Here is a 26,621-nt window from a genome sequence, read left to right as displayed (position 1 = left end):
TGCTGCCACCCAGCCAACTTCTCATATGCGGTAATGCATGTTCAATACAAAATTGTGCAGCACATCTGGAGGCAGCATAAAATTACACCAGGTGAAACATCACAACAATTCAGTTCTGATTGGGAATCTTCCCTCTGATTATGGCTCAGGAATGTAGAATCTATATCATCAGTTTATTTCAAGTTCAATTATTGCCTATCAGACTGATGAAGAATACTCGGCCCTCTTGGCTAAGATCATATTTAGTTCGTGGCAAAGAAGAGATTGAGGCTGTGTCTACAGTTACGTTGAAGGTTGATGGCAGTTATACAATTTTTGGTATGCCAGTTGCGTACCAAAATCAACTTTGCAGCTGTCGACTTCTGTGCCTGTCTTCATGGCTGAAGGTCGATGAGAATCCTCCGCCCATCGACGTTCCTTACTACCATGCAGGAGGAGTTCTGGGGTCGATGTTGACCCTGGAATGTGCCGTTTCACACGTGCATGAAACAAGACCCTGGAAGATTGACCTGGAGCAGTCGCTCTTTTCTGGTAAATGTAGATGTAGTGTAAGGGATATAGAAAAGACTGTACAACTGGCGCTCTGTCTTTTTTAGCACTGGATCATTAACTCACCCACCCTCTTCATCTTATATGCCAGCTCTTGCTTTTTCCTGCTACACCCCTTTCTACTCCATTGGTGTGCAAGTTATATTACTGTTGCACACTCACTACATGTACACTACAAACCAGATTTGGAATTAACACCTCCTTTTCATCACCACTTAATTTGTCTCAAAAACTTCTAAATTACTTTCATACAATTACAGTAGAGCCTTTGAGGTGTACGTAACAAATGCTTTGCTGTATACCAGGGTGGGGAAACATTTTTGGGCTAGGGACACTGATCTGTAGACAAATCAGTCGGGGGGGCACACAAGTAAGAAGCCAAAAACAAAGATAGCAACAAGAAACCCTTACTGATGTAGTCCCTGACTGGGAGGGGTAGTGGGGGGTGGGAGGGGCTTTGGGGTTTGGGTCGAATAGGGAAGGGAGGGTGCAGGAGCAGGCTGGGGGTGGGCGATCTAGGCAGAAGTGGGGTGCAGCAAATGGGCTGAGAGTGTGGGTTCTGGGTGAGAGGGTGTGGAGGGTTTGGGGTATGGGGCCTGGGAGGGAGGGGGCAGGAGCAGTGTGGGGTGAAGTGTTTAGGTGGGAGGGGGTGCAGGAAGGGTGTAGGAGAGGAGGTCTGGAAGAGAGAGAAGCACAGGAGTGATTGAGAGGTGTGATGGGGTATGGGCGATGTGGGGTGCACTTACCTGCTCACTCCAAGATGCACATGGCTCTGTGCCCCCTCCTTGGCCAGAATTCCAGCCAATCAGAGCAGCATTATGAAGCTTCCAGGCAGTGCTGCAAAGACCACTGCCACTCTCCCTCACCTTCCCCCAGCTGGGCGAACAGCAGCAAGCGGCACTGGAGTCTGGAGCCACTTCCTGCCCCCTAGCCAAGCCCGTGGTCTGGATCAAGCCCCAGCTTGCCTGATCCAGCCCATGAAGCTTGGGGCACCACACCCATCATTCCCCATGGGAGGGTGAGGGAACCCCCAAGCCTCATGGTCCAGAGTCAGACAAGCAGCAGTCTGGATCTGAACTGAGGGCTGGGGGATCCCCAGGCCTGCTTATAACTGTGCTGTGTAACTGCACTGGCCTACCCCACTAATATAGTTTTTGCTTATGTTGAGCGCCAAAAGAAGTTTTTCTGTCAACATAGTTATACTTCTTCCCTAAATGAAAGTAGCTATGCGTTCTGAAGCACTTTTCTGTCAGCATAGCTATCCACGTGGGCTTCTTGCTAGGTAGTATGTGTTTTTTCCACATTTCTGACGGACATAGCTATGCCCACAAAAGTTTGTAGGTGAGACCTAGCCTAGTTCTGAGTTTGCTCGGCATTGTTCTGCTATGTTACAGGAGATCTTTCCATACTTTGTATTCTAAGTTTAGTGTACAGCTGCGATTTTTGTAGTGCTAGCTCTAGCTGTATTTATGTTTTCCTTAATTTAATTATTTTGCATTTAATAAGTGGTTTTCATAATGTCTGCTTAATCTGATCATTAGCTTTATGTATAAAAACTCTTCACTACCTTTGCGTCTACACTAGCAAGTACATTGGGAAAATCCGGCCCTGTTTTGAAAGAGCCTGCAGAGCATCTACACACAACATGTAAGGGAAATCGAAAGAATGGAGTGCTGCTTTCGAAAACACTCCACCAGTCCCCTAAGAGGAAAAGCGCCCTCTTTTGAAAGAATCATTCTAAAGAAAACGTGTGTAGATGCTCCACAGGCTGCAGAGGAGTCATCCATGGTGCTGACCAGCTGGGGCGTGGAGACGCCCTGGTCAGCAGCAGCGGGGCTCTATGATCTCTGCGTCCTGCTACCTTTAAAGTTGCACAGACCCAGAAACCCTATGGCAGGAAGCTGAGAGCATGCTGGCAGCAAAGACACAGGCTCAGCTGCTGCACGCCCTCATGGCCACCCCTGTACTGTGACAGCCAAGAATGGCCTGCAGCCAGCCACCACAGGAGCCCCAGGGCCCCCCCCGTCACAGCCCTCACACAGCATTCAGGAACCTGGCCAGCCATTAAAAAAAAGGACGCCCTCCTGGACCAAGCCAGAGCTCAGGGACCTCCTCGGCCTGTGGAAGGCTGGGTGGCAAGTGGCAGAAAGCAGCTGCCTTTGCCCGCCTTGAAACTGGACTGGCCACCCAGAGACACCCTGCCTGCACACAGGAGCAAGTGTGGACCACAGTAAAGGAGCTCTGGCAGGGCCATGCCTGGACCTGGGAAGAAGCCAGTCGGTCAGGGGTAGGTCCTGCAACCTGCCCCAACTACCGGGAGCTCCTGGGCCCTGGGACACCTCACCACCACCTGCAGTCCTGGACACTGCAGAGAACAAGCCGCACCTCAAGGCAGCCCCACGCCATTGGGCACTGAGCCAGAGCCACACTCTGAGGACTCCAGTGATGGAGAGCTGGTCATCGATCCGCTGTTGCAGTCATTGAGCCGGATAACGGCCAGCAGGGCATTGCCAGACATCAGCAAGGGACCTTCTGGGGCACACACCCTGGCTTGTGGGGTGAGGGCACCACAGCTGCCTGTGGGCCACCCATATGCCCAGTGGACCTGGGCCGGACGCATCCCAGCTGGCTGTCTGCTGTAACAGCTGCCCACAACACTTAACACCCACCCCCATGGACAGTGCTGCGAGCCACACGTGTGGGGAAGGGGTGTTTGGGGCTGGACTATTGCTGGGGCCTACCGCACATGGGTGGAGACCCTCTCAGTGCTCACAATACCCCCAGTCAACCTGCTGTTGGACAGAGGTGGCGATCTGGTGTCCACAGGGCATTGGGGGGTGCAGCTGCACCACAAGAGGGCTGGGAGAGCTCTGACCCACCTGTGGTCCCAGAAAGCTCACTGGAGGCAGAAGAGAGCGCCCAGTCGCCCTCACACCCGCACCACAATGGGCCTGTGGAAGGAGGACATGGCGCAGTTTGTTCATGATGACACTATCTGTCACCAGGTGCAGGTGGCCGAGTGGGGCCTCTGCCTGGAGGAGGTGACTGGGCTGGCGGAGAGTGCCCTGGGAGGACCTCAGGGACCTAATCACAGTCCTGCAAGAGTACTTGGCCCACCTGTTTCACCCCTACTATCCCCCCGCCATCCTCACATCTACCCCCATCCCCTCTCCCAGCTGCTCCTCACCACCCCGGCTGAGTCCAACCCCACCAAAGCCCTCCCATGGCTGTTCCTCCTTGTGCTTCCCACCTCATCCCAGCCCTGCTGGGGACTCCGAACCAGGGTGGGAGGGGCTAACAGGGCTTGCGGCTGTCCATTCCTGCCCTGGACTAGTGCCCCTCTCCCCCTCAGGTTGAGCTCTCCCCCAGGGTTAAGCTGCCCCCCTCCCTTCTCTAGTTCGAGTTCCCCCCCAGGTTGAACTTCTCCCTCTTCCCCAGCCCCATGATGTATATAGTTGTTTTCCACCATCCTGTGTTGATGGTGAGGGGTCGGTGTGTGGAGGGGACGGTGTGGGGGTGGATAACCAGGGGGGCATGCCTGGGGTGACTGTGGGTAGGAGTCACAGGGGCCCATGAGCAAAGCTCTCACAGAGCGCCTCCCTAATGCAGACCCCAGCTTGGTGGGCCTGGAAACTCAGGGAAGCAGCCAGCTCTTTGTAGCTGGAGCCAGCTCAGCCTCCCAGTCATGGACAAATGTCTTGCCCTCACCCTTCGCGATATTGTGGAGGTGCAGCAACTGCCCGCCACCTGGGGGACAGTCTGCGGCCCGACCTCCAGGTGTGTGAGGGGGCATCTGAACTGGCCCTTCGGGCTCCCAAAGACTTGCTCAACCATGTTGTTGGCCTGGTTCATCCAGGTGTTAAAAGGCTCCAGGGGAGGGTCAGGGTGGCCAGTATAAGGCTGCAATAGCCAGGACTGCAGGGGGTAGGCAGCATCCGCCACCATGCAGAGAGGCATGGTGGCATCCCTGACTGGGAGATTCCATTGGGAGATGTACGGACTGGTAGGAGCCAGAGTTCCGGAACACATGGGTGTCGTCTGTCTGGCCCATCCAGCCCATGTAGATATCCATGAACTGGTCCTTCGAGTCCACCAGCGCCTGGAGCCCTACCGAATGGTCGCCTTTGTGGTTTATATAGCAACCAGCATTGTGTTCGAGGGTGCGGATGGGGATATGGGTCCCATCCAGGGTGCCAAAGGAGCTCAGGTATCTGACTGGAGCAAATCCTGCAACAGCCACCTCCAGATACCCCATGCGGATGATCCTGTGGAGCAGCATGGCATTGGTGGTGTGGATGACCTGCATAGGAGGAAGAGCATGTGCTCTCGTGAGGGTGTGATGGGGTGTGCCCATCCCCCGCCCGTCCCCCCATTCCTCCTCTCAAGTCCTTCCCCCATGCCCCCTACTGCCAAGGATCCCCTGGCCCAGGAGCTCCTCCACCCTCCCTGTGGCAGATGTGTGACCTGGGCATGCATTACCTCCATGAGGATAGCCCTGATGGTGGCCTTGCCCACCCCAAACTGATGCCCCACAGACTGGTAGCTGTCCCGGGTGGCCAGCTTCCACATGGCAACAGTGACCCACTTCTCGAGGAGGAGGGTGGGCCACATAAGGGTGTCCTGATCTCTGAGGGTGGGGGCAAGCCAATGGCGAGCTCCATGAAGGTCTGCTTGTTCATCCTGAAATTCTGGAGCCATCTGGCATTGTCCCACTCCCCCATCACCAGCTGCTTCCACAAGTTTGAGCTGCTGGGACAGCTCCAGAGTCACCATGGCACTGGGGGGAGGGTGAGCACCAGAGGATCTGGTGGGGGTGGTTTGCCCCCAGTAGGAGATGGAGGGCATCACAGCAGGCCTTTGTGCATGCAGGGTGGGGGTGTTTGGGAGGGGCCCTTTAAAGGAGCCTCTGCTGTGGCTCCAACTGGGCTTGTCAGCCATGCAACTCCATCTGTGGCATTTCCTGCTCCATTCTTTCAAAAGAGCGCCTGTAGCTGTGTGGATGCTCTCTTTTGAAAAAGCGTAGCAGTCTTATGAAAGAGCAGATCCAAGGCTCAATCTGCCTTTCATGAGTAGATGCGTGCTTTCAGAAGACAATCTTCCAGGGGCTATCTTCCAGAAGCTCATCTTTCAAAAGAGTGCCATAGTGTAGACAGCTTATGTGTTTCTTTACCACATCATTGACAGAATATTTCATTATCATGCATTGACATATATCCCCTCAACAAATACGTCACAGATGAAAACCTACGGAACTCAGAGCTGTCACACCAGAAATGGTTTTGGCAGGCAAAGGTGATATAACTTTGATGATCAGATCATTACATTTAATATTAAACACAAGTCAGGCAAGACACCGTTTTTACAGTCTTGAGGAACCATCAGCAACAGACAGAAAAATCCATTTGAAATAAATTCTTTCAAAGAAACTCAGCACAGTGACAAGTATTTACCTTACCTTCTCACAGGTGTAATGTGCAGGAGTGCTGGTAAGATACCTAACATGTGCCTAATTTTAAGATCTGCTTTAATCAGCTGCAATATAATTTAGTACACATACCATATGAATAGCTTCCATATAGGTAAAGTGAGAGGTGTAAGAAAAGACTTGGAACAGAATCTGTTTTCACAATTTACTATGCATTTATTCTGAATCTTAAATTTTTGTTTGAGTAAAATAGTGTGAAATATCTACAAATAAATCTGGCTTTTATTTGTGTTGTGTGAACTAACTGAATCCAGTCTAAGAGCTTTTAAACTTGCAATTTTTAGAATTATTGGAATACCCACTGCACTCCCCTAATTTTTAAGATAATTTAAAAGGAGTGCACTTATGTGTGTTTTGTTTGTTTTATTGTTTTGCTTCTGATTTGAACCGCTTACATTGCAGAGGGTTTTAGCCACAACTAAATTTCAGAGCCAAATTGCAAACTATGTTAAGTATAATACAAACGTAACTGAGGTACCTCCGTATATTTTGCTCAGTGCTGATTTGTGCCCACCCCCAAAAAGGCTCCTTCAGCAAGTCAAGCAAACTTATCCAGCTGATAGAGCTAAAAATAGGGACATAAACTCTCTGGGCCTATTTCTCCTTTAATTTATGCCAGTTTTACTCTCCTGTCACTTCACTGACCTCAATGGATTCACTTCTGATTTACAGTATTGCAAGACAAGGATCAGACCCTTTACATCCGATAGTATAGTCCTTGATTTGAGGAAGAGGCAAGAGCCGAGATATATACAATTCATAAATGCAAAATTAAGGCTGCTGATAAACTATATTTTAACACATCCTCTTCCCTAATTGAATATTTTAAACTGAAAATGCAAATTGTCAAATAATGCAGCCTCCACCCCCCAAAAATGAAAACAAATTAGAAAAAGGCAAGAACAACCAAAGCCTTAATTCACATAGAACTGAACCAAGCCAAATGCACTAAGAACAGTCCACATTATTTTTTGTCAATCTGTCATTGCCCCATTTATTTTCTCAATGAAACATACCTACATTTTACAAGATATTTAACAGAGTCATGTGTATGTCTATATAATATACGAGATAGTTTAATCTAACTCAAAGTAATAAATGGATTCAGACAATGTTCTTATATCAGTGTTGCATTTTATATGCCACATCTTGGACTGGAGAACGATACAAATCCTGTTTTTGGATATCTAGGGTTCAGTACTGGCATAATTCCAAGACTCCTTGAGAAGATTTTTTTATTTGTTCCATAGATTATATACTGAATCCGTGCCCAATCTTTTGATCGAGCAGAATAAAAAAATAGCTTGAGAATTCAGCAATTTCATTCCTCTCTTTTCAGAAAGCTGCCAAATATATTTTGAACTATCCTTTAACTTTGGTCAAATGTGGACTGATTACCAAGTGATTTATCAAAAGTAACACATTCTGAAATGCAGCATTTTAAGGTTTTAAATTGCAATCACTTTCCTTATAGAGTTAATTTGTATTTTTCCTTTTAGTACTGTCAGAGGAAATACTTTATCTTCACGTTTATAATGATATAAAAACATAAGCTTCTATGACAGCCAAGTATGATGGCTGTCAAGAATTATAAAATTAAATACATACTGTATTTGCCAACATAGCCTGTTTACTCCCAACCTGCACAGAAGAAGGAGCTGTCTGTAAGATGCCTTGTTATTCAAGTACGTTAGATATAACAAACCATTTCTTCACTAAACTGTCTTTACTGTATGCTTACAACAGCAAATGACTGCTCACATGTAGACCTAATATTCTGACCAGACTCAGCCTGCATTAAAAGACTAACATAATCATATTGAGTGAATGCATTTAGACAACTATAATCCAGTGGTCTTTCTTAAAGACTTTTTATATAATGAAAATCTGTGAAGAATTAATACGTTGAGCTGGAGCTTCACACCCATTTAAACATTTCTGTATAAATAATCATTCCTCAGTATAATTTGTTTTTAAGCTGTAATCAGTTTTTCAGGTTATAAATAATGGGAACTTGTGTTCTATTTTTAAATCCAGAAGTTCCTCTGACATAATGCAATTTGTCCAATATTTTTACTTTGAATAATAATTTCATTCATATTAGAAAATATTTTACATAGTTCTATGATTTAATGTTGAGACTTTAATCTTACCTCATATTTATGATGTCATGAGGTTCAAACTGTCATTTTCTAACATGAGCATAACCAATTAGTTACAGTCCAGTGTTCAGGTAGTTTATGATTGAGGTCCAGATCCTGCAGACATTCTCCATGCATAAAGTTAGGTCTGTGTGTGTGATCCCACAATTAATCCTGTCAAGTTTAAACAACAACATTTTACAGGAACAGGTGAAATACCACTGTTAGTATGAGAGGCGAGGAGTGCCACATGTTGTGGTCCTTTAACAGACCAAACCTTCTATTGTAGTCATTGGGACCTTTGCTTGATTCAAGCCCCAGAATTTAGGACCCAGACATTAGGGATGGAAAACATTTATTATATCACCTAGACACAGACTCATGTGGTATATAAAATCCCAACTTCCATTAAAAAAAATCCATGAAACTAGAGTGGACAAAAAGTGTTAATACTGCAGGAAACAATACTGCACTGGTGCAGTCACTAGGGCCCAGATCCACAAAGGTATTTAGGATCCTAATTTTGGAGCCTAAATACCTTTGTGGATCTCTACTCTAGTCCTCAACCATGTCAGTGCAGCACTGTCTTCTGTAGTACATAATATGCTGGTACTTTGTCCACTCCTGTTTTATATGTCTGAAACAATGGGCTTTCTATTACAGAAGGTCCACTAAACTTAGAATTTAAAGTTCTTTCCTGTACTCAGAAGGTACTTGTTTTTTAATTCAGTCAGAATGTAGAGTTACGGTGTTTGTATCTGAGAGTTTGGGGCAACAGATGATTTAGAATGAAAAAGAATCATTTCTTTTATTGAGCTAACTGAGCTATTAAATCTCAGACTTCTTTTAGGGATTTTGTTTTCATTTAATTTACTGCTGCAAGTGAACCAGTTAGTTAATAGAACATACTTTATTTTAAATGGAAGAAATAGAGACAGTAACAAGTTTTACTGTAAGTATAGAAATCTCAATCCACCATGCACAGGTTGGAATGAGGCAAGTTCATTCAACTGGAAGATTTTAATATTTCACAGGTTCATACTAGAATGGATATGCAGTATGGGTAAAACAGGTATTTTGAAGCAAAACCCAATAGTCTGAAAAGAATGCACACCGCTTAATTTTTTACTGAACACAATTAACGTTAGTGGTGCCTGATGAGCATCATAGCAAAATACTTTTTTTGTCACACACTGAACATATTCTGAAGTTTTAGTTTAGTGATCTGTATTATTTACAAATATTCTTCCTAACCTTTTCCAACTGCAGTTACATATGTTTCACTGTTGCAATGAACTTTGTAAACTGAACAGAATTTTCAGTCTTTTGACTTGGAACCAAAAGGATTAATTTGTTTCACATGAAACCAAATTTAATTAATTTAATTCAGCATTTTTAAAAGGTATTAGATTGATAAATACATTGTGTTTGCTAGTTAATTTCTTTCAGGTATGTCTTACTGGAATGTTATAACATTCTCCCCATATTCTTTGTAAAGTTTCTATTTATACAGTAATAAGATATTCTAACATGAGAAAAATGCTTTCTAAAAGTGCAACACATTTCCTTTCGTGGTGAACAGTTCTTGCTCACATATAAGTCAAAGATAAAATGTTGGATTATTTGATGATACTAGGATCTGCAGACTTACAAAAAGGGTTTTTGTTTATTACGATTTAGATTTTATGCATCTAAGCTTCCCTGAACTATGACACATTGCCAATACAGTGGTACTGGGTATTTTTAGGAGATTAATAGAAGGGTATTAGCCAATTAGGCAGTGCCAAGACTGTCACATTTCTATTTATCTTTTCACATTACATACCTTAATGTAAGATCTGTTGACAATACTGTTGTTGACACATGAACAAGTTAATGATGTTTAAATCTGCTGTTTGTACTGAGAGAGGAAAGTTTAATTTTTTTGAATGATAGTGTCCAGTCCTTCAGCAGCTTACTCGTGGGAGTAATAATACTGAAGTAAGAGGAGCTACTTATATGAATAAGGGCTACTCACATAATGATTTGAAAAGCTCAGTTCCCATTCGTCTTGCATAAATTACAGGATTTACAACTCATTAACCCAAGGCTCATTTTTTAAAATGTCAAATGTTTATTGTTAAATTACTTATACAAAACTAACTGAAGACAGACTGTATGGGCAGTTCAGGGACTTCAAGAGACAATTAAGTTTGCGGATATCATCGTTTATTATCCAGATACCAAAACTGCATTTCTTGGACATCCGAAACTCCCACCAAAGTCAGAATGCAATAGGAGTGAAAGGTGTGTGAGGAAAACAGCATAAGGTCCTTACTCTGATTCAGTTCCTTGCAAACTACATGATGTATGAGTGCAAACCCTGAATTTGAATATCTAGTGGCTGGTTGTAGCAATCCCAAATGTTGGGATTTTCCTACACCTTTTTCTTTTCTTTTTAGAAACGTGCATGTCCCTCATGGTTTTGAAGGAGACTTTCAGTTATCAATTAATGCACAACCATCTCAGTCAGTCTTCTGGTAGACAAACTGGAACAATAACACCAAAAACACAAATGTTCTCTCTTCAAAATAATCTGTTTGTGACCACTAAGCAATCAAGATTAATATTCATAAACAAGTCCAATTCTGCATTTCATTTGGACTAATCTGGCAATGATAGGATTGAGTCCTGCAGTTCTGGCATCCTCCGGATTCTTGCAGGTATGTGTATAGATCTCATTAACAGTAATGGGAGCCGCACATGTTTGACTCCCAACCCATCCACGTGAGATTAGACTTCTGCCTGCAGAAACTAAGGCAGAGAAGCCAGAACATCAGTTTTCACTTTACATGCTTACTTTGCCATAACCTGTTTTAAAAATTGCCACAACTTGTTTTAAAAATTGCTACTTCTAATTTAGCATAAATGTACAATGTTAACTTTATAGTTGATGCGGAGTTCAAGCACTTTAATGGAAAGAAGAATTTGGAAAAATAGCATAAATTGGCTTTTCTGCTGGGGAAAAATAAAAGATATATAAAAGGAAGAGATGGGACCTGTCAGTCTCTCTCCACAGAAGTTGTTCTACAAAAGATACTCATATCTTTTTGCAGATTTGAATTGCCTTTAGCGTTTATTAATGCGTGCCATGCCAAAAGGTGCAATTAAGGTCAGTACAAACAGTGCAAGTCTGCAGATAGTATTTGGTATCAAACATTGATTGCACACTCTTATAGGTTTAGACCCTAAGGATTAAGATAAGATAGACATTGTTTACATCTTCCTACTGGGGTTTTCTTGTTTTGCTTCTGAGCAGAGTATCCTGTGTTTATGGGACAACGCACACATGTCCATTAATTTTAAACACAAATACCCACCTTATCTCCCCAAATCCTGTGAAATTCTCAACTACTTTGTAAATGTGGACCAGCAACGAACATCTGAGCCTATTAAAGATTAATAATTTGGGGCTACTGAAAATAGTCATCTATTAATAGCAGACAAATCCCTGCTATAGCTTGCAGTAATAATACCCTGATATCTGGCACACAGTTAACCATTACAAGACCAGCAACAACTCACTCTGTATCACAGGCTGATCTGTACCTTTTCCCCTCCTTTGGAGCTACCAACAAACCAAAGCCACACACATCAGGACCTTCAGTGCATGATAAGACTGTATGCCACGTAAATATGTGTTTCTATATGCAAGGTGTTAACTGTCAGCCCTTCCAAGCAGCCTTTCTTAGAACCAACCATGCAGCATGAAATTCTTGTGAGAAGGATTAAGGAAGGAGTCGATGTGGTTTGCAGGAGCACGCAGCCCGCCTATGAGAGTTTCACCACGCACACGGCCAAGACAATAGCAATAATGAGCACCGCAGAGAAAATAATCCCAGCTAGAACTTTGCTGATATCGCAGAAGGATTTGTTTTCCACGGAGATCATGCCAATGGAAGAGGCGCCCACGCTAATGGTGGATTTGAGTTCAGCCCCAGGGTCCTGCTTAGCTTCTACTGTCCACTGGGGGACATTCACCTTCATCTCCATCTCGTACATCATCTCCCCGACTTGGTTGATCTCGTTCTCCAGGTCTTTCAAATCCACCACATCGATGTTGTTATCAGCCTCGTATTTCATGTTCTGGACGCTCATGGCCCTGGCGGCCACCCCAGAGGTTCCCCCGCTCATGCCCGTCTGAATCAGGTGCTTTTTGGGCACGTTAAGGGGGAACTCCTGCCCCAGCTCCAGGGCTCTCCGCATGTCAATCTCCAGGATCTCCATGCAAGTGGAGAATATCACCCAGAGCCGCTCGAATTCAGCCTTGTCCTCCTTGCTCACCGCCTTGTCCTTCAGCACCGCGGTGAGCTTGTTCCTGTTGGCTACCGCCAGCTCCTGGGCTTTCTGCCGAGTCTTCTTCAGCTCCTCCCGCAAGTTCTGAGAGTCCGAGGTGCCCCCGATGGTCAGCACCATGTGGCGGTAGCAAGCGGTCACCCTGCTGAGCGCATCCAGCAGCGCTTTGCACTCCTCCTTCACCATGGCTCTGCCAGCAGAATCGCGCCCCAGCCAGCGGGCTCCAACAGACGGGCTGCTCGCCGGGTGAGCGTGTTCCCCCCCCCCACCCCCGGCTGCTCACTTCGGATTACCCTCTATCGCGTCTTGGGAGCCGCCAGCGCCAGATGTCGCCCCCAGCACGCATGGTGACAGCCAACCTCGGACCCTGCGTGCAGATACCCAGCTCGAGTCCCTTCCGACAGTTCACACGGCTCCCAGGGGTCCCGCGATCCAGGCGCACGGGAGGGGCGTTTGGGAAGCGAGTGACATCGCTTTGCCTACAGTATCTTCTCCGGCACGCGAGGGAGGGTGTTCCCGCTCCCTGCTGCGGGCACACCGAGATGGAGAACAGCGGCGGTCCGCACCCCAGCACCAGACAATCCGCTACACGTTGCTTTTAAATGCACCAATCCGGATCGCCAGGCAGAAATAAAAGCCGGCGCTACGCAGCAAGGAGCCGTTAATCCAGGCAGTGGTAGCCCGAGGCCGGTCTACAGCACCGACGAGCGCTCCTGCCTAAGCCCAGCGCAGCGCCTGTGCTATCGACACTACATACGGCACAGCTGGAGCACCGGGGAGTCACGTGGCGCCGAGCAGGAAGTAGCCGCGCGGGGTCTCTTTCCAGCGAGAGCGGCCGCCGAGCGCTCTGAGGCTCCGCCCACACCGGCTGCTGATTGAGTGGTCGCTGTCTCAGTCGCGGGAGCTCATTGGCTTGGCGTGACTGGGCTGCTGCGCTCCTGTGCACGGCCCGCCTCGGAGCTCGGTAGGGCTTGGTTGCGGTGCACAGCCGCTGGGGGGGACCGGGCTGTAGTGGCTCTCTGGGGAGGAAGTGAAACTATGTTGCTGGTGTGAGTAAGTACGTTTTCTGGTACCCCCCTCCCCACCCCCGGCTCTCAATCAGGTGCCGCAGCTGCGGGGACTTGCTTGTCCCCGGAGGGAGTGCATGATGTTGGGCGAGTGCGGCCCCGTCTCCTGGCCTGACTGACCGAGCGGCTGCCTCTAGCAGGGGGTGGCGCTTCGGGGGCTGCAGCGGCCCCTGTGGTGGCCCCCCCCCGCTCACCCTAAAATGAGGCTGACTGAAAACAGGGTGCGCCGCTGTCTCTCTGCCTGGCCAGGCCTGTGAACGCCCTTCCCCTCTCTTCTGCCGCCCCAGCTTCAAGGATGGGGCGTGAGACGCTCTCATAGTCCCAGGTCTCTGCTCTGGCAGTGGTGTCGCTTCTCTGAGGGAGTTAAGTTACAGCCGAACGCAGGCGTGTGGGGCTTGTACACAGAGCTTCGCTTGGCTTCCTTGTGCTACGCTTCAGGGGAGACAGCACTGCAAAGAATGTGCGTGTGTCTTTTCAGAGCTACAAGAGGGGTAGCAGAATTTGTCTGTATCTTCAAAAACAAGAAGTCCTGTGACACCTGCTAGGCTAACAGTCTGTGAGTCTAGCAGGTGCCACGGGACTTCTTATTGTTTTCAAAGCATGACCATGTTTCAGAAGGGGGAGCGTGCAACTGCAGCTTCCCTACTCACGATGGAGTAGTTGTAACTGTTTCTCCAGTGTACCGTTTATTTTCTTAAATGCTGACACAGTAAGTTTGTTGATATTCTGCACAAACTGAGTTTACTCAGGAAGTCTCTGTTCAGATAGTCTCCTGGGGAGGGAACAGGGCTTCAAAAGATTTTTCAGGTAATTGGAAAAAGTACGTTGTTAATAGGATTAAAGGGCAGGCAGCATAAATATGGGGTTTAGGGGGTTGAGTTAAACCCAGGGGTATTATTTTTCTTTTTATGGTCACACTAACTTTTGCAAACTGCCTCCCATGCCCGATACTGATCTGTCAATCTAGATTAATTTAGTATATGTACAGAAGCTGAATCAGACTTCCTGATAAATAATATCAACACATTTGCTGCCTTCCGTGTTTGATACACGTATCTGAGGGGTAGCCATGTTTGTCTTCAACAACAAGCAGTCCTGTAGCACCTTAGCCTGTAAGGTGCCACAGAACTGCTTGTTGTTGGGTACAGTAACGACACTAAAAGTTATGGTTCTCTGAGATCACTAAAGAAAAGTGAGTTCTTTTTGTAGCATATGTAGCTGTTAAGCCAAGAGTATCCACTTGCATTTGGGCTTTTTATAATTAGATATGCAAATTCATAGTAAGTTAATATGACAGACTGGAATGTTTGTTGTAAACTGGTGAAATGTGAATTGAACTGGTTTTTTTTTTTTTGCAAATATATAGTAGTAATGCTAATTTAATAGCATTTATGACAAGTGAATGTTGTGCTGACTGTATTTTCAGAATTTCCTGATAGCTCCCAGAAACATTTCAATGGTGGTAATGAGTAATGACTTACTCTGCTTTACAGAAATGTGTGGTATATTGCAATGTACAGCACACTTTTTTCCAAAGAGGGAGTCCAGAAAATTTACTTACCATTCTCCACACCTGTTGTGCAACATCCCACATTCTATGCTTCTGTCATCCTAGATTAACACTGTTTCCAAATCGGTAGTCAGTGTTAATCTAAAGGATGATTGGAGCATTGAATATGGGATCTGGCGTGGGAATGAAAAGAGAGGACACAAACTTGAGCTGTATGTAAGCAAAGCTTGGTAGTTGCATAATAGTTCTCATCAGATGGAAAAAGGATAAGCCCTAGCTATGGCTTACTTTTTCTTTACCTCTAGAGCAACAGCAGGGAGAGCACTGAGAGAACTTCTCTGTGCTCTGTTCCATGGCCCTGGCCTACCTGCAGTAATGGGAGAAGCAATTTCAGGGAAAATCCTGGGGACTTGGTGGAAGATGCTCAGTGCAGGCAAACTCTTCAGAGTTTAGCTGCTGAACTCTGATGTCTCTGAGCATGTATGAACTGAAACTAGTCAGGCTATGAGCCACTAGTGGTTTTTGGAGGGGTGGAGGTTGGAAGAGACCAGCAAAAGTCACATCCTTGATTATCAGAATGGATGAATCTCCTACCCTAGTTTTCAGGTCTGTGGTCTGAATCCTAGAGCTGACAGAGGATTTTCATGAAGCAGCCGTAGGACTTTAGGGAAAAGATGAGTTTTTTTTTTTTTGTTTTTTTTTTGTTTTTTAATCTAATTTTTAGGAGCAGATAACTATTTTAGTAACAGAGGAAGCTGTGCTAGTCTATACACTATCAAAACAAAAAGCAATCAAGTGGCACTTTAAAGACTAGCAAAACAGTTTATTAGGTGAGCTTTTGTGGGACAGACCCACTTGTTCAGACCATAGCCAGACCAGAACAGACTCAATATTTGAGGCACAGAGAACCAAAAAAGTAAGCAAGGAGGACAAATCAGAAAAAGATAATCAAGGTGAGCAAATCAGAGTGGAGGGGTGGGGGGGGGGCGGTCAAGAATTAGATTGAGCCAAGTATGCAGACGAGCCCCATAGTGACTCAGTTCCTGTCCTGGTTTAAACCACGTGTTAATGTGCCGAATTCGAATATAAAAGCCAGCTCGGTTTATAGGGGCTCGTCTGCATACTTGGCTCAATCTAATTCTTGACCTCCCCCTGCCACCCCTCCACTCTGATTTGCTCACCTTGATTATTTTTTTCTGACTTGTCCTCCTTGCTTACTGGTTTTGGTTCTCTGTGCCTTAAATATTGAGTCTGCTATGGTCTGAAGAAGTGGGTCTGTCCCACAAAAGCTCACCTAATAAACTATTTTGCTAGTCTTTAAAGTGCTACTTGACTGCTTTTTGTGTTTGTTTTAGCTGAAGCTTTTTGAAGGCGTTCAGCTTAAGGCAGATACCAAGCATGAATGATCAGCCATTGGCAAAGTTATGAGCAAGTGAAAACCGTGTATTGCAACACAGTGTCAGGCAGCCTTAGATATAGGCTGCCCTACAAGTTCTGATTAGGGGATCTGTCTGGTACTTCATCATAAGGTTGCATCTAATACATAATGTAGCTGCCTCTTTGCTGCTAGCTACTCTTATCTGTTTTAAAAACTCACATCTTGCTGTCCCTATACTTCCTAGACCCAAGGATGCCTCAAAGAAAGTGGTATTGCCCTTCTGCCAATATGGTATACAAACAAGAAATGAAGTTGAGGGTGGGCAGCGGGGTGATAATTCCCTGCTCAATAGTATGAGCAGTATGAAAGGACAGAGCATATAGTATTAAAACTGCATGTCAGGAAGACATTGTTTAATGAGGGAGAAAAATGGTGAATACATTTGAATGAATTATGCTGTCCCTGAAAGAGTACTGGAGCAGTATGTGGCCTTTGTATTCTGTACATAGAGGCTGTTCTAATTTTTTCTTTACCATTTATTGTCATACATTGAATGGAAAAATGTGCCATTTTGGCTTATGGTCTACACAGTACTGTACTAAGTTTTTCATGATTATGTGCAACATTTTTTTTTTACTAGATTTAGGGGAAAAAAAGACCCCATAATAGGTAGTAAATAGACAAGACTTACAGACTCCAGCAAGAGATACTCCATACACATCAACTGTCTCTTCACCAAAGAGCTTATATTACAACTTGAATGTAACTGTTGTGTTAGACACTGACAGTTTGTGAAACGTAAAAGCTCTGACCATAACTTATATTTTAACAAGGAGCATGTTTTCCTCTATGGCCTTGTGAAGAGAAACTGAGCTGGGTCAACGTTTAAAAAAATTTCTTACAGATTTGATACATGGGCAGAACTCTTCAAACTACTTTGATGTCTGTCTGGTGCATGTACATGCATTGCACTTTGACTTGCATCTTCTGGGGAAAAGTGAGTGAATTGCACTCATTCATTTCCTTAAAAAGATGTAGGTCCCCTCAAAGTCTGGAGCAGCACAGCTGTCTTCCAGCTTTGAGGTCCCAAGCTTCCATAAAAAAGACATGAAAATAAAACATGGCACCCAACAAAAAAAACTTAAGTTGAATACTTTATTTGACAAGTGCTTTTCTAGCCTTTTTTCCATGAAAATGCGCTAGATACTAAAGGATGTAGATTAAAAACAAGTTTCAAAACTTACCAAATGGCACAAAATTAAGTGCCTAAATTTTAGGCCCCTTTGAGCTTGATGTCAAGGCCAAATGGCCTTCCTGGTTCTCCTATTAGCCCTGGAAAAAATACACTAATGTTGGGAGAGCCCCTTTAAAACAGAAATCTCCTTTAAATGTAGTATGTAGTGCTGAGTTCCTCTGTTGGGTGAACTTAGTCATAAGTCTAGCCTTTTTTAGCTTGGAATTCACATTACAAACATTGGTCCCCTTCTGTATATTGTAGAATAACTTTTATCAATGCTCAACTAAAAACTTCGGGACATTAAAGTTTCTTATTTTACAGTAATTGTTCTCTGTAAGAGAAATGAATATCTATTTCCCCTCTAATACATTAGGAATTTGTCCTAGACACTTGTAACATTTATTTTACCTCTACCGTAGAATTTCTCTTGGGAATTAGAATCTAGGAAACTGAGTCAGAATAGGATTTTTAGTGTCATCGGAATCAAAGAATATTATTTCGTGCATTACTTTATAGTAGAGATTTATTTTTACCAAAAGCACACTATTTCTGGACTTATTCCATCAGATCTGTGCTTAGAGATGAACTGAATATTTTGAAACCTGTTTAGGATTAGTTCACAAATGTATTAATGATGGATGAGGTAAAATGTTTTTAGACTCTAGCTCCAATACTTCCACTTGGAATCCAATGGGATTACTTCTGAAGGTAAGAGATTCTTTGCAGTATGTGTGGTAGAATAGGACACTTAGGGCGTGTCTACAATAACACTCTACTTTGAAGGGAGCATGGTCAGTAGGGTGTTGAGAGATTAGTAATGAAGTGCTGTGGTGCACATGCAGCACTTCATTAAGCTAATTCTCCCTCACAGCAGCTTTGAAGTGCCAGCTCATGTGTAGCTGTGGCTAACCTGTCAGTACTTCGAGGTGCACCTCAGGAGTAAAGGGAATTTGAAGTTGCCCAGGCACTTTGAAGTACTGATACTTCAAAGTTACCACAGGGGAGAATTAGCTTATGCTAGGAACTAACTTGAAAGTTAGGCACTACTTTGAAGTAGATACCAGAGTCTCTGCACATACTTTCCCTTACTTTGGAGTTAACTCCAAAGTCCTTGCTCGATTCTCGGGAATGGAGTAGTGCCCTACTTTGCAGTTAACTTTGAAGTAGTGTGTGTGTGTGTTGCTTACTTCCAAGGTCTCTGTGTAGTGTAGACACAGCCTTAGTTGTAATTGTTAGTGGTGGCTATTTCAGAACACAGCTAGCCTATATACATGTGAAGGATGGGCTTGAAAGTAGAAGTTAGTTTTGACTAATTTTTCTAAAAGAGGACCTTGACCAGTCTGAACTGTTGCACATACCCTGATACAGTTTAGGGGAAAAACAAGCTGTCTGGTATCAAAAAGCTGGAGAAACACTGACACATATGACTATGTAGAACTTTTTGGTATTCCTCTTCTGAAAATTTTGATTGGCTCATAAAAGATACATGGATATACACACAGGTGACCTGAGTGTTCTATATACAAATACCAGTACAAATTGCACAACAGTATTACCATTACACTATCCTTAGCTATCAAACAGGAAGTGTCACTTAAGGAGGGAAAAAAGTAAGTGTTTTTGTAAAATAAACAAGAATGTCACCATTGAATAATGAGGCAGATTATAATGTAGGTACAAAGAATAATGCTAGAAGTCGTTGCATTATCTTTGTAGGGTTTGTTTTGGTACACAAATTGTGATTGCAGTAATGGATGTTTCAAAGGCTAATGTTCTTTGTTTTCTGGCCAGCATATTGCTGTAGTTCTCTGTAGTACTGCTTGAAATTAAGATTGGGTTGTTTGAAACCATCTATTTTTAGTTATAGCAGTATTCAGGCCCCAAGTGGGTGTTGTGCAGATTTTATTAGAAGAGATGGCCCCTGTTCCAAAAGCATACAGGCTAATTTAGCACATCAGTGAGTAACAATTGGAAGAGCTGCTGCAGGGCTGGGGCCAGGGAGGATAAGGATGATGGCAACAGTAATAGGAAATAGTTGGCTATGAAGACTAGATATGCATGCAGTTCCATGGTTCTATATTAATCACTTTATGTTGGAGTTCTCGCCGCATATTCTGTCTTGATGTGAGACAGAACGTAACTTACACTTCTAAAACATGAAAGAAAGTATGCAAAAGAATTCTCTGCTGTATTCTTAAATGTTGCTGCTTCTGAAAGTGGGAAACTAAACAATAGAAAAGCTGGTTGTTCTGTAATAACACTGTGATCTCTTCTAGAAAAGACCTTTGGAGTCTCTGACGTCCATATGGCTATGTATGATGAAGATCTCTTGAAAAATCCTTTTTATGTGGCTATTCAGAAAAGTCGTCCTGACCTTTGTAGGAAAGCTGCTGAATTCCATGGTATTGTAAGTAGAGATACTTGTGTTTAAATTGTATATGTACAGTAGCACTAAAACCTCAATCTCGCTAAATGCAAACCAAAAACTAGATGAAATATGAGTGGCATGAAGTATCTTAAATTGTTTTTAATATATACATGAAAGAATGCATGGGGTAATAGATGGAATGTGTGGTGGGGCTTTCACCCTCTAACAACGATAGTTCATAGGCAGACAAATTTTTTTTAAATTGGGTTTGACATTCTTCTGTTCACAAACATACTGAACTCCCTGGCTTGTAAGGAAAGAGAATGATGTCCTTTGACCAACAAGCTACTTTATTTTTGAGACCTGAAGTAATGGGTATCATGTGACTACTTGTATTCAGGTTTATAGACACCATGTGGATGTTGAATGAGGTTTCCACTTTAAATATTTTTGTCTGGTGTGTGGTGTTTTTTTTTTTTTTTTCACCCTTTATTCAGTGCAAGAGTTTGATCCAAAGCTCACTGAAATAAGTGGGAAGGCTTTCCTTGACTTCACTAGGATTTTAGTCAGGGATCAAGTGCCTGGATGTTGAGCTTTCATGTGCCTTCAGAATGGAATATGGTGACGCTGTTGCTGTCATTGCTGAATTCTTCTTGCTGAGCCTCAGGTTTTTTCACTGGTAGATCCTTTTAATTCTTCAATTTGTGTGTGTTGGGGGCGGGGAGTGTTCTACAGTGCAGCTCATTGTGAAAGATCAGCAGCTCTCATTGTGATTTGGTAGTTTTCTTAAATGAAGTTCTAGAGGAAGTCAGTGTGGGTTTTTTAAAGTGAACAAGTGTGGTGGATCAGCCAACCAATTTCAAAATGTGTAGAAAGGCTGTCTCAATGTGATGGCTCTTATTGGAGATTTTTTTCTGTCCTTGCTCATCTGAATAATTTCTGTACCTGGTACAGCCAATCATAACTAGGACTTTGACAGACTAGTAACTGAAGTCTTTTGCGGTGTGTGTGGTTTTTTTTTTTTTTTTTTTTTTAAATATTGTAGATAACTATCCCTGAGTTGTTTCTGGCATTAAAACATCAACTAGTAATAGGTCAGTTTATTCCTACTTTTCAAGTGTTAGAGATCCAAAACTCCTAATTTAAAAAATATCTATCTAACTCCTTTATCAGGTACCTTAAACCTTGTATTTATTTTTTTTTTGAAGTGCCTAGCTATAGAATGGTTTTGCTCAGTAACTTCTATATGGCCTTATCAGTGTTAGGGTTTGTCCCAGTAACATCCTGTTATTGCTTACACTATGGTGGAGTTCCAGTGATGAGTGCTAAGTAACTGAACGCCTGTAGTTGTGTGCTAAATGCTTTGCAGTTTATACCTTAAAGCAGATTTGGACAAGAGCCCTAAATTTGAGGGATTGGGGGGGTGGGGGGGCACTAATTAGTGGTTCCTAGCATTCTGTGCTACTTCTCAACACTGTTGCCACTTAAGCTATTGGAAGTTATTAGGGGAAGCATCCTAGCATGAAAACAGCTTAGCCATCTGTAAGACCAGGGAGAGGAGGCTGGCCGAGGGGTGGGGGAAAGACTGCTACTGTGGGGCTTACTTCTGTTCTACCATCTGGTCATAATTCCAGGCAGTGTTCCTCTGGGCAGCATCTGCTGGCTCCCTTGGCACCTTTGAGGAACAGTGGGTTCTGTCCAGGGCTCTCTGCTTGGTGTCCCCCCTCCAGCTTCCTTATTTTAGTCCTTTTGACCCTTCCCCACGCCCATTCCTGTTTTCTTTAGTTGTTCCCCCATATTCATTTGGGAACCATGCTATTTTAATGGCTCCCCCCACTTAAGGGGACCTTTTTGGTTAGCCTGCCCACTCCCTCTGTTATCCCAGTAGGATGAACACAGCTTGGCAGTGTTTGCACTACATTTCTCCTTTCAAAAGAGGAATGCAAATGAGGGAAAGCAAAAATGCAAATAAAGCGCTGATTTACAGATCTTGTGCTTTGTTTGGAGAATCTCTTCTGATTGCATTTTCAGAAGAGATTTAAAAAAAAAAAGTGTTTGAAAGTACCCACATACTCCCCAGGAATAAGGGCTCTTTCAAAAACTTTTTTTCCTTTTAAAAAAACCACTGTATGTGTAGTTCTTTTGTAAAACCAATAAAAAGATTCTGCAAACAAATTTGAGATTTCCCTCATTTGTGTTTTCTCTTTTGAAAGAGGAATGTAGTGTAGACGCAGCCCTTGTGATTAGCCCTTGATTGTAGAGAACAATCTGGTCAACTTTTTTCAAATGGTCTTGGCTTTTTATTTTTTAGTTACTTAGCCTTATTTTGAAGGTGTGCTCTAATTCCAAAGCATATGGAAGTCTTTATTTTTTTAAATTTAAATATGTAAATTTATTCTTAGGCTGTTGGATCATCTGTTATGACAAGGGGGGGAAAATGGGTCAGAGGCCATCATAAAAACTTAGAGCTTTTATTCCACCTTAGGAGGAAGGAAAAAATGCATTAAGAGGGAGAAGTGTCCAATCACTTCTGCAGAGGGCAGTGCTCAACCTGCAGAAACTGAATTGTCTGAAGTCAGTGACTTGCAGCATTTGGTGTACGTAGAGCAAGAAAGCATGAATATTAGAGTTGCCACCTGAATGGGATTTGAGGAAAAACACCGAGTGAGAAAATACAGTTGTAGTTCTCAACTTTTTTCTTGTGGGGAAGGGGGCAGAACTCTGATTCCCCCCCCCCCCCCCCCATCAGTTCCAATTGTAGGCTTAATTTAATCTTGGCTACGTACATGAGTGGGGCTGCACAGTGTCCAGTTTTCTGTAACTAGTTTAGGAAGAAGGTGCACAGTGGTGTTGGAACAAACTTCCCGTGTAAAATGTTTGTTTTGCACTGTGTGCCTGCTTAACAATAAGGTCCTGTAAACTGCTCCATTTAATCTTTTAATTGTTGGTGTCAAAAAATGAAAAGATTCTTTAAAGTTTACAGTTCTCAAGTAGTAAAATCTTCTGCTTGCTAAGGAATAAGTAAGAGGCAATAGGGTATACGTTTTTTTAATAGGTATTGAAAGGATGGAGAAAAAGGGTCTCTAAACAATGTCCGATCAAAGTGCTTTGTGTCTGAAACTGCAGTGCTGCTGTTAGGAATGTGAATGTGTGCAGAACTGAACTGCTGTCAAGATTCCTGGTACCTTCTCTGGTTTACTAATCTCATATCTGAACTCCTTGTGGGGGTGATTCTGCTGCTTCTAGTGACAAATTTTTATACCTCCAGAATATAAATACTTGTTTCTATGGGGAGTGTTGACATTTCCAGAGGCAGGGCACTTGGTGTGGTTTTTTGTGTGGTGGTGTGTGTTTTTTTTTTTTGTTTGTTTTTTTTTTCTCTTTCTCCCCAGAAGCATTTCTACTCTTGAAATATCTTTAAATACTGAAAAGGTTTTATTTAGGAGAAGTTGTAAACTTTTGCGCTGCTCCAGAGAACAAGAGGAATAGACAGCATGTGTACTGTGCCATTATGGATCTATATTAACAGTTTTAGGTTGATTTCTTGATGGAAGAATAGGTCTCAAAATATTCACCAGGTAACTTAGTGGTAGCCAAGCTAATTTGTATATATGAGGTGATACAGCATTTGCCCTGGTTCCTTTTTATTCCTTTGTTCTCCCTACCACCCAATGGTTTTGACTTTTTGTAGTGAGCATTTAGATGACAGTGACTTGGGAATGCAAGAGAATGGTACTGCTACCTCTTTATAATAATGATTAGACCAATATTTCTCTCTGGTGTATAACATGTTAGCATGTTGCCAGTTTATTGATGTGCTGATTTAAATGTAGAAACTGGTATGATTCCAGTATTTAACTTGTCCCTCCAGTGTGTCATGGGTGGCTTTTTTTAAATGCACAGCTGATACAGATGAGTGAAATGCTGTAGAAAGGTGCTCTTAAACTTGTGAAAGGCTTTGCTCAAAGAGCTGTGCAGGCTAGTTCTTGGAGGCAGTCACTCCATTGCCAATTTTTCTCTGAATATCTGTTCAGCTCTTAATTCTGCAGTTCAGAATCCTATTTTGCTACTTCTGCTTTAAAGCTTGGCAGATTGAAGTATTTTGTTGAAATATGGGGTGTAGCTTTTTTCCTGCCCTGAGTGAATTGGCTTCTCTCTGTGATTGACTCATCTGACTCAGTGTGACAAAACAAATTTGGAGGTGAGGCTATATGACTTTCACTATTGAGGTGATGGGGAGGGAAAGTGCCTGGAAGGGGGAAACAGCATATAGAATTTTGTAGGAAGAGTTCTAAGTTTTAAATGCTGTTACTACTCAAATGGTCTCAAATGGAACAATTTTATGTAGCTGACAATATAAAATTCTCCATAGTTTTTTAGAAGGATGATAGAGCAGAGGTCCTCTCCCCCATAACAACCTCTAATGGTGTTCATGGCTAATGTAAAGAAACAAGTATATCCAAGATAAGTGGTGTTAATGACACTAAGAATATGCTTAGCTTTTTGGCGCTCAGAACAGTTCTGAGAAGTTTGGTATACATATCTCTTTTAAAATGGTGGCTGAAGTAAATCTTGCTTTAGAAGGCTAGCCATGTTAGTAGCTTCACAAATAACAAGTAGTCCTGCAGCACCTTGGAGAGTTACAAATTTATTAGGCCATGAAAGCTCATGGGTAAAACGCACTTCCTCAGATGAGGAAGGCCATAAAAGCTCATGGCCAAAGAAATTTGTTGGTCTCCTAAGGTGCCACAAGACCACTTGGTGGCTTGTGACCGCTTTAACGGCTCTATTTAATTTTTAACGGGAGGAGGCCCCACTGTAGGGTTTTTCTTTTCTGGTAATCTTTCATTTGGTCTAAGAAAACGCCTCAATGAAGGACATAAGCAGCTTACTCTCAGGGTTTTTAATTTTAATGTAACAATCAGAATAGGTGTATCTGTATCTATATGACTAGACATCTTGCTAGAGAGGTTGCTTTTTTGCATAAAGTTCTATCTGCCTTTACTTTTGTTTCAATGTGCTTGCACTCTCCATGGCTTCCTATATTTAGGAAATGATCAGAGTAGAGATTCTCTTGCAGCTAATTAGAAAACCATCTTTTTTTTTAGAACTTCTGATTGCCTGGGTACTGAGCAGAAACCGTTGGTTATGGGCAAAAGTGAATGATAGACATGCAGTGTCAAATGATGTTACAAGTCTGACATGAAGAATTGCCTGAGGAGCACTGAGTTTTGACTTGGAAGCTGTTGTACACTGTAATTCCTCCTAAAAAGGCATCTGACTGACTGATTTATTCTTTCTCCAGATATTAGTACCACGCAAAGGGAGCCTTTCAAGCAGCAGTCTCTCTACTTGCCAGTTTGATTCCTATGTTTTAAAACCGGTGGAAGAAAAATTTCAGACCTTAAATGGAAAGGTATTCCCTTGTTAATGTGTATGTGGTGGATGGGCCCTACCTGAGAAAATCAGATGAGTGTAAAAGGGGAAGAAACCAAATCTCAGATAATGCCATGGCAGGCAATAATTGACAGTGCTATCTAATGAGTAGAGCATACAACTAGACATCCTGGTCACGATTATGCCACTGGAACTGTAACACCAAACCCATTTTACAGAGTGGGGGGGAAATATAGCTTCAGTAAAATCACTGCATTTGTGAAAAGTACTTTATGTTCATAGAGCTAATTATAAGACATTCAGATTGTCTGTCTATTCTGTGCATGAGAACATTGAGTTCTGTGTTTGTACTGTCTATACTTTTACAGACAGTAAAGGGAAAGTTCCTCCAGAAGAGGATGCCACAGTCATAGGCTACATCTTCACTGTGAGATAAATAGCTTAAAATCCAATATTAGCCTGATCTTACGAAGTGCCTGTCCTCACTGTAAATTCATTTGGCTTGGCAGCTTCTTTTTCAGCTGCTTTAAATTTTATCCAGACCCCCACAACCCCTCCCTTCTATTTCTTCCCTCCCCCCCCCCCCCCAGATGTGCCATGCAGTTGAACTTTCTCACACTCAGTCATGTCATGTGGCTTGATACCCAAACCAGTAAAAGGACATGCTGTGCAAGGTGTCAGGCAGCTTGCATGTGGTGAGGGTTCTCTAGCCAGCCAGGGGAAGTCTCCCTGGGCTGTTGTGATTTTTGGGCAACAAGAAAAGACTTTGTCATTAGAGTGATTATCCTATCAGAGGAAATTCTTGTATGACCTTTATCAAAAGGCCAAGGGGCTGGCTATAGTCAGGGGTCTTCTAGCCACTCAGGGAAGTCTCCCTCAGTGGTCACAATTTTCAGGGGTGGCTGTTGGGGGCGGGGGGGAATCTTTTAGCCTCCCCAAGCTGTAATTGTTTAGTGATTCATCACCGTTTCAAAGCAGGGCCTGTGTCTAACTTTAAGAAAAAAAGTCATCTTTGCCAGGAGGTCTAAATCCAGATGCAGTTGGTGGGCCTGCTCCAGAGTGTTGGCCAGCATCCTGAGAGCAGATGAAGCACTGCTGGACTTCCTCCATGCTGTAATGGTGGGTGGCTGCTTTCCACCTGGGTGGTGGCTATC

At 43.5% G+C, this 26,621-nt stretch overlaps 2 protein-coding genes across 5 annotated transcripts in view; one reads left to right on the top strand and one right to left on the bottom strand.

The window, feature by feature from the left end:
• Window positions 1-9,648: 9,648 nt before the first annotated feature.
• RGS9BP (regulator of G protein signaling 9 binding protein) lies at window positions 9,649-13,226 on the bottom strand. Its single transcript, XM_075008778.1, has one exon. It carries the CDS (start codon window positions 12,694-12,696, stop codon window positions 11,986-11,988), a length of 711 nt encoding a protein of 236 aa, XP_074864879.1. The 5' UTR covers window positions 12,697-13,226; the 3' UTR covers window positions 9,649-11,985.
• Window positions 13,227-13,478: 252 nt separating this feature from the next.
• ANKRD27 (ankyrin repeat domain 27) overlaps window positions 13,479-26,621 on the top strand; it is a 76,317-nt gene continuing 63,174 nt past the window's right edge. For 3 of the 4 annotated variants that reach the window (XM_075008492.1, XM_075008493.1, XM_075008490.1), the window contains exons 1-3: window positions 13,479-13,563; window positions 19,979-20,109; window positions 25,376-25,486. In XM_075008492.1, coding sequence (XP_074864593.1) covers window positions 20,008-20,109; window positions 25,376-25,486 — 213 coding nt within the window. In that variant the 5' untranslated portion in view covers window positions 13,479-13,563; window positions 19,979-20,007. The remainder of the gene's footprint in view (window positions 13,564-19,978; window positions 20,110-25,375; window positions 25,487-26,621) is intronic. The other variant, XM_075008491.1, reaches the window with a different exon arrangement.

This window comes from Carettochelys insculpta, chromosome 14, assembly GCF_033958435.1.
Source record: "Carettochelys insculpta isolate YL-2023 chromosome 14, ASM3395843v1, whole genome shotgun sequence".
Lineage (NCBI taxonomy): Eukaryota > Metazoa > Chordata > Testudines > Carettochelyidae > Carettochelys > Carettochelys insculpta.
This window is presented reverse-complemented; position numbering and strand designations above follow the sequence as displayed.